This window comes from Colobus angolensis, unplaced genomic scaffold (genome assembly GCF_000951035.1).
Source record: "Colobus angolensis palliatus isolate OR3802 unplaced genomic scaffold, Cang.pa_1.0 Scaffold17, whole genome shotgun sequence".
Taxonomy (NCBI): Eukaryota; Metazoa; Chordata; class Mammalia; order Primates; family Cercopithecidae; genus Colobus; species Colobus angolensis.
This window is the reverse complement of record NW_012114821.1, coordinates 228,192-240,708: the sequence shown is the minus strand read 5'-3', so window position 1 is coordinate 240,708 and position 12,517 is coordinate 228,192. Positions and strand designations below refer to the sequence as shown.

At 51.5% G+C, this 12,517-nt stretch overlaps 1 protein-coding gene across 4 annotated transcripts in view; it reads left to right on the top strand.

Annotated features, from left to right (window-relative positions):
• The window catches only part of LOC105508955 (zinc finger protein 7), a 47,977-nt gene extending 39,484 nt beyond the window's left edge, over positions 1–8,493 (top strand). The window contains exons 6-8 of one of the 4 annotated variants that reach the window (XM_011937993.1): positions 3,688–3,704; positions 6,721–7,711; positions 7,871–8,493. In XM_011937993.1, the coding sequence (XP_011793383.1) occupies positions 3,688–3,704; positions 6,721–7,711; positions 7,871–7,989 (1,127 nt within the window). In that variant the 3' untranslated portion in view covers positions 7,990–8,493. Of the gene's footprint in view, positions 1–2,471; positions 2,589–3,687; positions 3,705–6,175 lie in introns of all 4 variants that reach the window. The other 3 variants (XM_011937992.1, XM_011937994.1, XM_011937995.1) reach the window with 3 other exon arrangements.
• Positions 8,494–12,517: the final 4,024 nt, after the last annotated feature.

The following is a 12,517-nucleotide window of genomic DNA, read 5'->3' as shown; positions in this document are numbered from 1 at the left end:
CCGCCACCACGTCTGGCTAATTTTTTTGTATTTTTAGTAGAGACGGGGTTTCACTATGTTAGCCAGGATGGTCTTGATCTCCTGACCTCATGATCTGCCAGGCGTGAGCCACTGTGACCAGCCTATATCTTTCTTTTTGTGTTTTGTCTTTGTATAGTTTTGACATGTTTGATAAATGGCATTTGGCATACAAGTAGATCTTGGTGGAACTAATCTGTAAAACCATCTGGTCCTTGGGCTTTTGGGGAAGGAAAGTCTTGGATTAGCATTTATGCATTTATATTTCCTTTGTCTTTTTTTTTAAGAGTTGGGGTCTTGCTCTGTTGCCCAGCCTAGAGTACAGTGATGTGATCATAGCTCACTGCAGCCTTGAACTCCTGGGCTCAAGTGATCCTTCCACTTGAATTTCTCTAGTAGCTGGGACTATAGGTGTGTGCCACCATGCCCAGATGTTTTTCCCTTCTTTGTAGAGTTGGGGTCTGTCATGTTGCCCAGGCTAGTCTTAAACTTCTGGCCTCAAGCAATCCTGCCTCAGCCTTCCAAAATGCTGGGATTATAGGCAAGAGCCACCTTGCCTGGCATTTCCTTTTTTTTTTTTTTTTTTTTAACTCTGTTATATTTGTAATTGTTTCTCTTATTCTCTCTGTTTTGGTAGCATCTTCTCGCTATGTTGACCCTGACTGGTTTTGTCATGAGACTCTCATATTCGTGTTTTCAAAGAACTGGCTTTTGGGTTTGTGTTTTTCGGGGGGTTGGGTTGGAGGATGTTTTTATATGTCTTTGTTCTCTATCTCTCTGAATCCTGCCCCAGATTTATTATTTTCTTCCTCTTTATGTGAGTTTGATGTGTGTGGTATTTGTTTGTTTTGCTTTTTTAGTTTTTTGAGACAGAGTTTCGCTCTGTTGCCCAGGCTGGAGCACAGTGGCTTACTGCAGCCTGGACTCCCTGGGTTCCAGTGATACTCCCACCATGTTGGCCAGGCTGGTCTCGAACTCCTGACCTTCAGGTGATCCATCCACCTTGGCCTCCCAAAGTGCTGGAATTATAGGTGTGAGCCACTACACCTGGCCATTCTCAACTTCTTGAACTTATTATTTACCTCATTTGTGTTTTAAAATACTCATTTCTAGTAAATGTATCTAAAAGTATAAAATTTTTCTGGGCATAGTGGCATATGCCTATTATCTCAGCTACTTAGGAGGCTGAGGCAGAAGGATTGTTTGAGCCGAGGAGTTTGGGGCTAGCCTGGGCAACATAGCGAGACCACATGTCTACAAAGAATTTAAAAATTAGCTGGGTGTGGTGTCATGCACCTGTAGTCCTAGCTACTCAGTAGGTTGAGGCGGGAGGACTGGTCTAGGCGATAGTGAGCTGTGATGGTGCTACTGCACTCCAGCCTGTGTGACAGAGCAAGACCATGTCTCTCAATCACATTTTATCTTTACATGCTGCTTGGGCTGCTTCCTGTAAATTCTGACTCATAATAAATATGGTTGCCACTTAGTAATTTATCATTTAGTTTCCAAGTATCTAGTTGCATCTAAGCCACATTTTGTAGTCAATTTCATACTGAACTGCATTTGCCTGGGTGCATGTTCTGTGGTGCTGTTCTTTGCTGTGTCTGACTCAGTGTGTGGCTTGACCCAAGGGTGTTTCTTTGTTCCACACGTACTTGGAGAGAATATGCATTTTCTGTTGAGTGCAGAGTCCTGCCTGCATCTGGGGGCTTGAGCTCATTGGCTATAGGCCTTTGGAATCTCTGCCTGCCTCTTTCCTTCCAGTTGGGGGAACCCTGAAGGAAGCTTCCAACCAGAGGCCTTGGCTGGCCCATGGATCACCTGCTCATCTCTGTACTGACCGGCACAAAGAGGGTACGGGGGCAGGTGGCCCCAAGAAGGCAGGGTGCCAGGTGGGCCCCCACAGGTCTCTGCCACCCAGTCTACGGAGAGGGAGGCAGGCCCTGAGGCATCCGTTGTGCAGGGACTTGAGGCTGGAAGGCCACTGGCTGAAGATTGGACCTTGGAGCTTTCTGATGCAAAATTTGCTCGTTTGTGTCCATTTGTCATTGTTTGTCATCTTATTTTGTAACCACCCCGGCCTCTTGGAGCATCTCTGCTCTCTGAACCGAGGGACAGGCCCGGCTCTGCTGAGTGAAGCTTGGGCTTCTTCTCTCTCCCAAGTTCCAGGGGTAGAGGCGGACTGTCCTTTGCAGACTGGTGACAGGGTCACCTGGAGATTGTGGGAGTCAGGTATCCCTTGCTGTCTAGCTACAGGAGCTGGACAGATCTGAACAGAAAGGGCTGCTGTGTCCCCAGATTTTCCCCACCCTTCACACCTCTCTCTCCCTGCAGGGGCTCTGCCTGTGCCTTGTAGCCCCCCTGCCCCTTTACATTTGGAAACTGGGGAAGGCTTAACCCTGCGCTGCACGCTCCCTGTCATGCTGACACTGTCTTCTCTGCCGCACACACAGCAGGATTCCTAGTTTTCAAGCCTGAGCTGATCTCCCGGCTGGAGCAGGGAGAGGAGCCATGGGTCCTTGACCTGCAGGGAGCAGAGGGGACAGAGGCACCAAGGACCTCCAAGACAGGTAAGACTTAGACCCCGTCACAGAGAAGCCCTGGGGTGAGGAGAAACTGCAGGAGGGGCCTCACAACTGGGCAGCTGTGGGTGAGTCACGGGGGCTACGCTGGGATCCCTGGGAATGCCACTGGGGAAGCAGCGTCCAGCACGTAGAAGGGAGCATAGACCCGTTGTGGGGCTGCCTTAGGAGAGGCCAAACTGAAGAAGAGCCAAGACACAAAAACCCATGCATTTCCGCAAAAACAGAGCTTGTTTTTGAAATCATGTCACATTTTGTTCTATTTCTAATTTTACTCATACTTTTGTTAAGCAAAGATACAAACCTACGGATCCAAGTGAAGGGTTAGGTTTGGCATTCAGTAACCTCTCCTCAGGTAAGCATATTCTCTGAGGTAGCTCCCTTCAGGCCTTCTCAGGCTCCAGGAGTGCCTTACTTTCCTGTGCCTGCTGTAACAATGAACCACAAACTAGGAAGCTTAAAACAACAGAAATTTATTGTCTCACAGCCGTGGAGGCTGGAAATCTGAAATCGAGGGGTCAGCAGGGCTGTGCTCCCTGTGAAGTCTTTAGAAAGGATCCTGTCCTGCCTCTCCGGGCAGCTGGTGGTTTTCTGGCAGTCCTTGGGTTCCTTGGACGCATCCCTCACTCTGATCTCTGACTCCTTCACACGGCTGCCTCTCCCTGCGTGTCTGCGATCATGTGGCCATCTCCTTAGAAGGACACCAGTCATGCTGGGTTGGGGCCACCCCAGTGACCTCATGGTGACTAATTACATCTGCAACGACCGTGTTTCCAAACAAGGTCACATTCTGAGGTGCTTCAAGTTAGGACTTCAGCCTATCTTGGGGTCCTCAGCCCTAACCAGGGCACCCGCGGCCTCCAGCATGAGCTCCTGCTGGGCAGGCGCCTGGCCTGGTGCTCTGCTTCCCTGCTTTGCTGGTGTTCCGGCCACATGACAAGGGAGATGGGTCAGCGTGCATCTCAACTGCAGAAAGGGAGCCCCTCCCCTCCCCTTCAGTTGCTGCTGGGTTGCCACAGTCACTCCTGCACATGGCAGGACCAGGCCCCACAGAAGCCACCGGCTTGGAGGGGCCTCGGGAAGCAAGTTGGACAGTCCAAAGTTGTGAAAAGCAGGGCCTGTGGGGCCAGGTGCGGTGGCTCATGCCTGTCATCCCAGCACTTTGGGAGGCCGAGGCGGGCAGATCATGAGGTCAGGAGATGGAGACCATCCTGGCTAACACGGGGAAACCCCGTCTCTACTAAAAATACAAAAAATTAGCCGGGCGAGGTGGCAGGCGCCTGTAGTCCCAGCTACTTGGGAGGCTGAGGCAGGAGAATGGCGTGACCCTGGGAGGCGGAGTTTGCAGTGAGCTGAGATCGCTCCACTGTACTCCAGCCTGGGCAACAGAGCGAGACTCCGTCTAAAAAAAAAAAGTACAGGCTGTGATCTTCCTTCCATTCATATGACCCTGGGCAGCTTCAAAGGACAAGGAGGGTGTCTGAGCCTCTTCACACCCTGGGGCCTTTCAGCCACCCAGGAAGGCTGCATGTGGGAACAGTGGTCAGGAACCCTGGCCTCACTGGCTCTGCTGGCTACTCCCATGTTATCCTTTCTGCTCAGCCTCCCTAAGAAGGAGGTTCAGCTATAAGGTGGCCCAATTAAAATCGAGCCGCCCATTAAAATATTTCCAACACGGACAGGAGAGTTTAAAGAGGGTGCTGTGGCAGAAAAGCCAGCTCCAGTTGGCAGAATTAGTTTAGTGGTTACATGTAGCAGGTGGTCCTTACTGTGATAAAGCATCAACCAAAAATATAATCCCACAGTAGGTGAGAGCTGCTGTTGATGCACCCAGCACTTGCTTGCAGATCCGAGAGTCCAGGGCAGGGTTGTGGCCTCTTAGATAAAACAAGCAGCAGCGCAAAACCAGAATAAGGTGGAAATGCCCAGATATGTTAGTTGTCTCTAGCTGGTACAGTCAGCATCAGATACTGAAGAATATTGGCCCAGAGCAGTGGGTGAGGGGCCAGGTCCCAGCTGTGCACCCCCACGCTCTTGACCACCACCATGCCCCCTGGTGGGTGGTTCCTGGCACCCACCAACAAAGCCTTGCTGTCAACCTGGCCCTGCTCTCTCTGCCACTGCTTTATTTTTTTTGAGATGGAGTCTCTGTTGCCCAGGCTGGAGTGCCGTGGCATGATCTCGGCTCACTGCAACGTCTGCCTCCCAGATTCAAATGATTCTTGTGCCTCAGCCTCTCAAGTAGCTGGAATTACAGGCATGAGCCACCGCGCCTGGCCACCCTGCTCTCTTATCTTCACAGCAGGGGAAGGCTTGGGAGGAGTGCCAAGCGAGCCCTGTTGAAGGACAGGCATTCTGAGGTGGTGTGGTTGTGCAGGGAAAGAAGCACATGAGGACCAGGCCTAGGGATGCCTCCTGTCCTCACAGCCCTTGAGCGTCCCTGCTGCACAGTGAAGCTGAAACGGCTGCCTGCTCTGACTCTCCAGGACTGACAGGAAGACCTTTAGAGGTCCCTGGAAGCCGGAGACTCACCACTGATGGTTAGGAGTGGGCAGGAACCGAAGCTTGAAGCCCTGTAACTGGGCTGTGCATTCATGTGGGGTAGACTTGGGCTGGTTATAGCTGTGGCCACGTGGTCGTGGGTGTGAACATGATTGTGTCGTTGTGGGGACCGTGGTTGTCATGACCATAGCCGTGTGTTGTGGTTGCGTCCTGTCAGGGTTGTGATCACGGACATCAGGGAGATGTCTGACCTCAGCAGAGGTGCCCTCGAGGGTTACAGAGTAGGACAGAAGCCTGTGCTTACTTGGAGAGTCCAGAAAGAGCGCAGATGTCTGGAAGGCCTCCTGGGGGCCTCCAGAAAGTTGCAGCCCCAGGGAAGAAGTCAGTGTGGTCTTGAGGGGTGGCCACGCACAGCCCAGGGAGAAGCAGGGGAGGTGGCCAGGTGTGAGTTGGCAGCAGCCAGGAGGCAGCTGAGGGGGCTGGGTCTTGTTCAGAGAAGCCCACCCCAGGGAGTAGCCATGAACGGCCTAGGTGCCCAGTGCTTTTCTGAGCTCACCAAGTTAAGTCCCTTGGCAGCTCTTCCAGCCCCATTTTCCTCGTCACAATCCATGCCCTCCATTCAGAACTCCATTCAGAACTCAGACCCTGTACTGTTTCCTCACCAGCTGGGATGCTGGAGCCCCTGACCCCGCAGCCCATGGTAGCTACCCACCCTTCCGGTCTCGCTTTGTCTTCTTTGCCTCTGCATGGACTTTGCCCCACACCAGTGCCCTGTAGGATGGATCTCTCTGCTCACAGACCCCAGTCCCGCTGTAGACCGTGTTGCTCTCAGCACTCTGCCCAGTGCATGATGAACACTTCATTGCTATTGAACGAGTGAACAAAGTAAAAAGCATGAAACAAGATCTGAGAACTGCCAAAGGCTGCACCTTCTCTTGCACGCTTCCACCTGGGGCCTCGCAGGGCTCAGTGCAGCCGTCCTGGGAGCCTTGATTCCCGGCCCCCGCATTTGTGGTCTTGTCATTTCTCTGAGCACAAGGCCTAAGGAACGTCTTTGTGCCTGTTTATTTCAGATTCTACGATTAGGACTGAAAATGAGCAGTCCTGTGAGGACATGGACATCCTAAAACCGGAATCCTACGGGACAGTCATCAGAATCTCCCCACGGGACTTTCCTCAGAATCCTGGCTTTGGAGACGTTTCTGATTCTGAGGTCTGGTTAGACAGTCATTTGGGCAGTCCTGGGCTGAGAGTGACAGGCTCTACCTTCCAGAATAACTGTTTGAATGAGGAGACTGTGGTTCCCAAGACCTTCATCAAGGACGCTGCCCAGGGATGTAAGGATCTGGGAAGCAGCATCCTGGATTGTCAGCCTCTTGAAAGTCAGAGAGAGAGTGCAGAAGGGACGTCCCAGAGATGCGAGGGGTGTGGCAAAGGCTTCAGAGCCACTTCAGACATTGCTCTGCATTGGGAAATCAATACACAGAAAATTAGCAGATGTCGAGAATGCCAAAAAAAGTTATCTGACTGCTTGCAGGGGAAACATCCAAATAACTGTCATGGAGAGAAGCCGTATGAATGTGCAGAGTGTGGGAAAGTCTTCAGGCTCTGCTCGCAGCTTAATCAGCATCAGAGAATCCACACGGGAGAGAAACCCTTTAAATGCACTGAGTGTGGAAAAGCCTTCCGCCTGAGCTCAAAACTTATTCAGCATCAAAGAATTCACACTGGGGAGAAGCCCTACAGATGTGAGGAATGTGGAAAAGCCTTTGGTCAGAGCTCAAGCCTCATCCACCATCAGAGAATCCACACAGGAGAGAGGCCCTATGGTTGTCGTGAATGTGGGAAAGCCTTCAGTCAGCAGTCGCAGCTGGTTAGACACCAGAGAACTCACACTGGGGAGAGGCCCTACCCTTGCAAGGAGTGTGGGAAGGCCTTCAGCCAGAGCTCCACCCTAGCCCAGCATCAAAGGATGCACACTGGGGAGAAAGCTCAAATTCTAAGAGCCTCAGACAGTCCAAGCCTTGTTGCACATCAGAGAATTCACGCTGTAGAGAAACCATTTAAGTGTGATGAGTGTGGGAAAGCTTTTAGGTGGATCTCTCGCCTGAGTCAGCATCAGCTGATTCACACTGGAGAGAAGCCTTATAAATGCAACAAGTGTACGAAAGCCTTTGGTTGTAGTTCACGACTTATTCGCCATCAGAGAACTCACACTGGAGAAAAACCATTTAAATGTGATGAGTGTGGCAAAGGCTTTGTTCAGGGCTCACACCTTATTCAGCATCAGCGAATCCACACTGGAGAGAAACCCTATGTGTGTAATGACTGTGGAAAAGCCTTCAGTCAGAGTTCCAGCCTTATTTACCATCAGAGAATCCATAAAGGAGAGAAGCCCTATGAGTGCCTCCAGTGTGGAAAAGCCTTCAGCATGAGCACACAGCTTACAATACATCAAAGGGTTCACACTGGAGAGAGGCCCTATAAATGTAATGAGTGTGGGAAAGCCTTCAGTCAAAACTCAACCCTTTTCCAGCACCAGATAATTCATGCAGGAGTGAAGCCCTATGAGTGCAGTGAATGTGGAAAAGCCTTCAGCCGGAGCTCGTATCTTATTGAACACCAGAGAATACACACTAGGGCCCAGTGGTTTTATGAATATGGGAATGCCCTGGAAGGGTCCACCTTTGTGAGCCGTAAAAAGGTTAATACTATAAAGAAACTGCATCAGTGTGAAGACTGTGAGAAAATATTTAGGTGGCGTTCACACCTAATTATACACCAGAGAATTCACACCGGGGAGAAGCCTTATAAATGCAATGACTGTGGCAAAGCTTTTAATCGGAGCTCACGGCTTACCCAGCATCAAAAAATTCACACGGGATAAACCACATATGTATAAATGTGTATATATGTGAATAAACCTACAGCCTTAACTTACTTATTTTATATGGGATCATTTATACTGACAAACATGTAGAATGTTGGCAAAGATTCAGAATTACTCTCAAAAAAACCCAACATAAGGCCAGGCGCGGTGGTTCACGCCTGTCATCCCAGCACTTTGGGAGGCTGAGGTGGGCGGATCATGAGGTCAGGAGATCAAGACCATCCTGGCTAACACAGTGAAACCCCTTCTCTACTAAAATTTAGCTGGGTGAGGTGGCGGGCACCTGTGGTCCCAGCTACTCGGGAGGCTGAGGCAGGAGAATGGCATCAACCCAGGAGGCAGAGCTTGCAGTGAGCTGAGATCGTGCCACTGCACTCCAGCCTGGGCAACAGAGCGAGACTCCATCTCAAAAAAAAAAAAAAAATCCAACTTCATATAAAATGTATGTTAATTTGCTGAAATGTTTGACCTTAACCTGTTCAATAAAGCCTGTGTCCCTCACACCCAGGGTGCAGTCTGCAGTTTGAGTTCACAGGTCCCTGTGAATGAGGAAGCGGCACAAGGAAGGCTCTACGAGCACTGCTAGACTTAGTAGGTTAAAATAATTTACCTCAACTGTTTCCCCTTAAGGATCAATGGCTCACACTGGCTTCAACAATAAGGAAATGCATTAGCTCATGTTGGAGGAGGTCCAAGAGTGCCTAGAATTCAACTTCACATTAGATCCTTACCTTAGAACTTAACCCAGCCACCCAGGACCAAAGGGCCCAGCCCTATCCCCTTCTTCAGAGAGGCAGACCGGGCTAGCAGGCACACACCACCACTGCTGGTGCGGTTGGCATTCATGGAGCACATGCCTGTGCCAGGCACAGAAGCAAGGTGTTGCAGCACGGGTTCTGAGCTCACACTTGTGTCCCAGGGGCTTGCTGTGTGACCCAGGACATCACTGCCCTCCTGAAACTCGGAGCCTTATTTGCGTATCTGAAAACATGCACTGTGAGAGGACACTGAGAGGAAACAATGTAGAAGAACACGTCTCACCGTGCCCGTCAGAGAACGAGCACGCAGGTGAATGCTAGTACACCCGCCCCTGCCCATGCCAGTGCCTCCAGCACACCCGTGTGTGCACAGGCCCTCAGGCTGATGACTGTCTTGTACCGGCACAGTTGCCCCACTTTTTTTGGCGGGGGGGGGGGACATGGTAAGGAGGAAATACAGACAGTGGAGGAAAAAGAAAAAATGGGCCAGGCACGGTGACTCACACCTGTAACCCCAGCACTTTGGGAGGCCAAGGTGGGTGGATCACAAGGTCAGGAGATCGAGACCATCCTGGCTAACATGGTGAGACCCCATCTCTACTAAAAATACAAAAAAAATTAGCCGGGTGCGGTGGTGGGCGCCTGTAGTCCCAGCTACTCGGGAGGCTGAGGCAGGAGAATGGCGTGAACCTGGGAGGCAGAGCTTGCAGTGAGCTGAGATCGCGCCACTGCACTCCAGCCTGGGTGACAGAGTGGGACTCCGTCTCAAAAAATAAAAAGACAAAAAGGGGGTGGAAAGAAGTGGTTGGGAAACATGGGGAGAAGAACCTGAGAAGAAGGGGTGAGGAGAGGGAGTGGGGAAAAAAGATGGTGGGAAGGAAAGATGTTCGAGCGAAGAACTTGGGGTGAGGGAGTGGGGAAGGAAGAAGGTGGCGGAGTGGGGAAGGAGGACTCTGGGGAGAACTTGGGGAGAGGAAGTGGGGGAAAACGATGGTAGGGAAAAGAACTTGAGCTGCAATAGGGGCAGACCAGCAGACCGTAGGGCAAAAGGACAGATGGGAGGAGAAGCAGGATCAGGGAGGAGAACCCCAGTTGCTCCACTTTACAGGTCTGGATGTAATTTATGCTGTGGGACAGCTTTCCTTAAAACTAAGCCTGAAACAAAAACTGCCTGAGGGTCTGAGATTTTATTCTTTGTAGAAGCTCATGAGAAATCCTGTAGCTGCTCCATCTAGGAGGGGACGGGAGGCAGATTACTCACCGCGGTTTTCAGGGCCCTATCGGTTCCCTTTGTCCACCATTCCCATGACACAGAGGCGCAGCAGATGCAGGCACAGCTGAGAAATCTGGAGGTGAGGAGTGAGCCTGCTCTGTTGGGAGCTGGGGAGCCATTACCTCACCCTTCAGGTTTTCTGCTGCCAACACAACCTTGAGAAGTGGCCCAGGTGGAGCATGGTGGGGTTCTTGGCACATGCAGGAACATGGAGGGAGGTGTGACTGATGGCAGGTGGCTTGCAGTAATCTGCTCAAGGCATGATGCTTTTTTGCTGAAATTGAATTTTCATGTGAATCTGCTGCTCAACCCTAATCTAATAGGCTGGCACCTTGTCCATTTGATTTTCTCACACAGCATCTAATTAAGGCTGATATTCACAGGCATGAGGCCAACAGCAAGACCTCAAGCCTGTCTCCACAGTCCTGGTCATTCAGGTATGAAGGAGTTCCAGGGGAACCTGCTGATTTTTGGTGCCACTGCCAATAATTACACAGAAATATTTGGGCCCCAAAGGCCCCCATCCCCAGTGGAGGGACACTTTGTGATCCCTTCCTCCCAAACATGTGGCCTAGAGGGACACAAGTCACGCCAGGGCTTGTGACTGCTGGCTTGGGTCATGCCGCACTGGTTAGGCACCATGGCAGGGTCACTGAGACGTGGCAGCCTCAGCTGCCTAACCCAAGAGCAACTTGGGAATTTGTATCAGGTTGAAACAGGTTGTGCTGGTCCATGTGTTGGCAGGTTCCAGAGCTTTCCCTGGTGGCAAAGGACACAGCAGAGTCCAGGGTGCTTGTGTCCCCATGAGTTTTGTCTTTACAGCCTGTGGACGGGGATCTGACCCCTTGGTGGGCCCGAGTGACCACCAGCCGCTGCTGCTTAGCTCAACACGCTGCGAGTGTGTTCCCCGACTACAGTGCTGCTCCCGGGGGCAAAGCCCTGACTGGTGACCTCCCACCTGCCCCTTCAGGGGCTCCTCCTGGTGTGCAAGGGCGATGGTGCTCTCCACAGCCACGAAATCAGTGTCCACTGTAACTCTGCCTTTTCTCCAGCCACGCCCTACCCACACTGGAACTTCTGTACATGCTGAGTATGTGTGCAACGTCCCTGCCTCGGGCTGCGTGGCTGCTGATGAGGGTCTTGGCAGGTAATGTGCTTAGCCAGGTGGTCGCCTTCAGGTCTAGCACAGGCATTGCTTTTTCTCTACTTCAGGCTTTCTGGGCCGCCCAACCATGGGACAAGAGCCAAGGCATCCACATGCACTACCTGCAGCTCCTGTTCCTGGCCTTCCGAACCCTGCTCTGAAAGACTCTGACCCTGCCTCCTCCTGGGCTCTCCTCATCTCCTCTTGGCCACTTCCTGGTTCATGATCAGGACAAAAGGAGGGGAACATCAGCCATATGGATGGTCTGAAAATTCCAGATTCTGCGCTAACCACAATGCTGTGTTCTTTCCACTAACAGCAACCAGCCAAAAGGTCTGGGGTGCAAGCTTCATGCTGCTTCAGCACCTGGATTCTCTCTGGACTGACATGGTCCTAGATCAGGGGTGGCAAACCATTCGCAGCTTTTTACATTTCTGAATGGTTGGGGAGAAAACAAGAGACTTGTGACATTTGAAGACTATGTTAAAATCAAATTTGTGCACAGTGTCCCTGGGCTTGGTGATGCCCAGGTGCCTTCATGGAGCCTCTGGCAGCTTTCCTGTTGCAGCAGTGTTTACCACACCAGCCAGAGCACCTTAACTTGGCAAATAACTTCATGCCTTCCAGCCACTGAAGGATTATTTTTTCCTCTCAGCCCTTAGTGGTTTCTTCACCTAAATGTCACAGTACAACTGAGAATAAGGCAACTGGGTCAGTTCAACAGAAGTAAACCTAAAGTCCAAAAATCCAGGTTAGACATTAGCCACGGAGGGATGGGAGGAGTCCTTTTTTTTTTTTGAGATGGAGTCTCACTCTGTCCCCCAGGCTGGAGTGCAGTGGCGCGATCTCGGCTCACTGCAAGCTTCGCCTCCTGGGTTCATACCATTCTCCTGCCTCAGCCTCCTTAGTAGCTGGGATTACAGGTGCCTGCTACCACGCCTGGCTAATTTTTTTTTTTGTAGAGATGGGGTTTCGCCATGTTAGCCAGGACGGTCTCGATCTCCTGACCTCAGGTGATCCACCCGCCTTGGCCTCCCAGAGTGCTGGGATGACAGGTGTGAGTCACCGCGCCCGGCTGAGGAGGAGTCCTCTTCTGGCTGCAGGATGTGGAAACGACACATCATGTCCATGGGGCAGCTTGTTGAGAGCCAAGGCTGTGAGCACACGAGTTAAAATTCAAGCTGCTGCACAGCTTTGAGATCTGAGTATATCACATGGAAGCATCCAGGTGGCCCCGGCACACAGGCTGTGGTTCTGTGGAGAGGGAGAGGAGGCCAGGCGGCCCCGGCACACAGGCTGTGGTTCTTCTGTGCAGAGGGAGAGGAGAGGCTGCTCGGGGTAGTGCAGGTG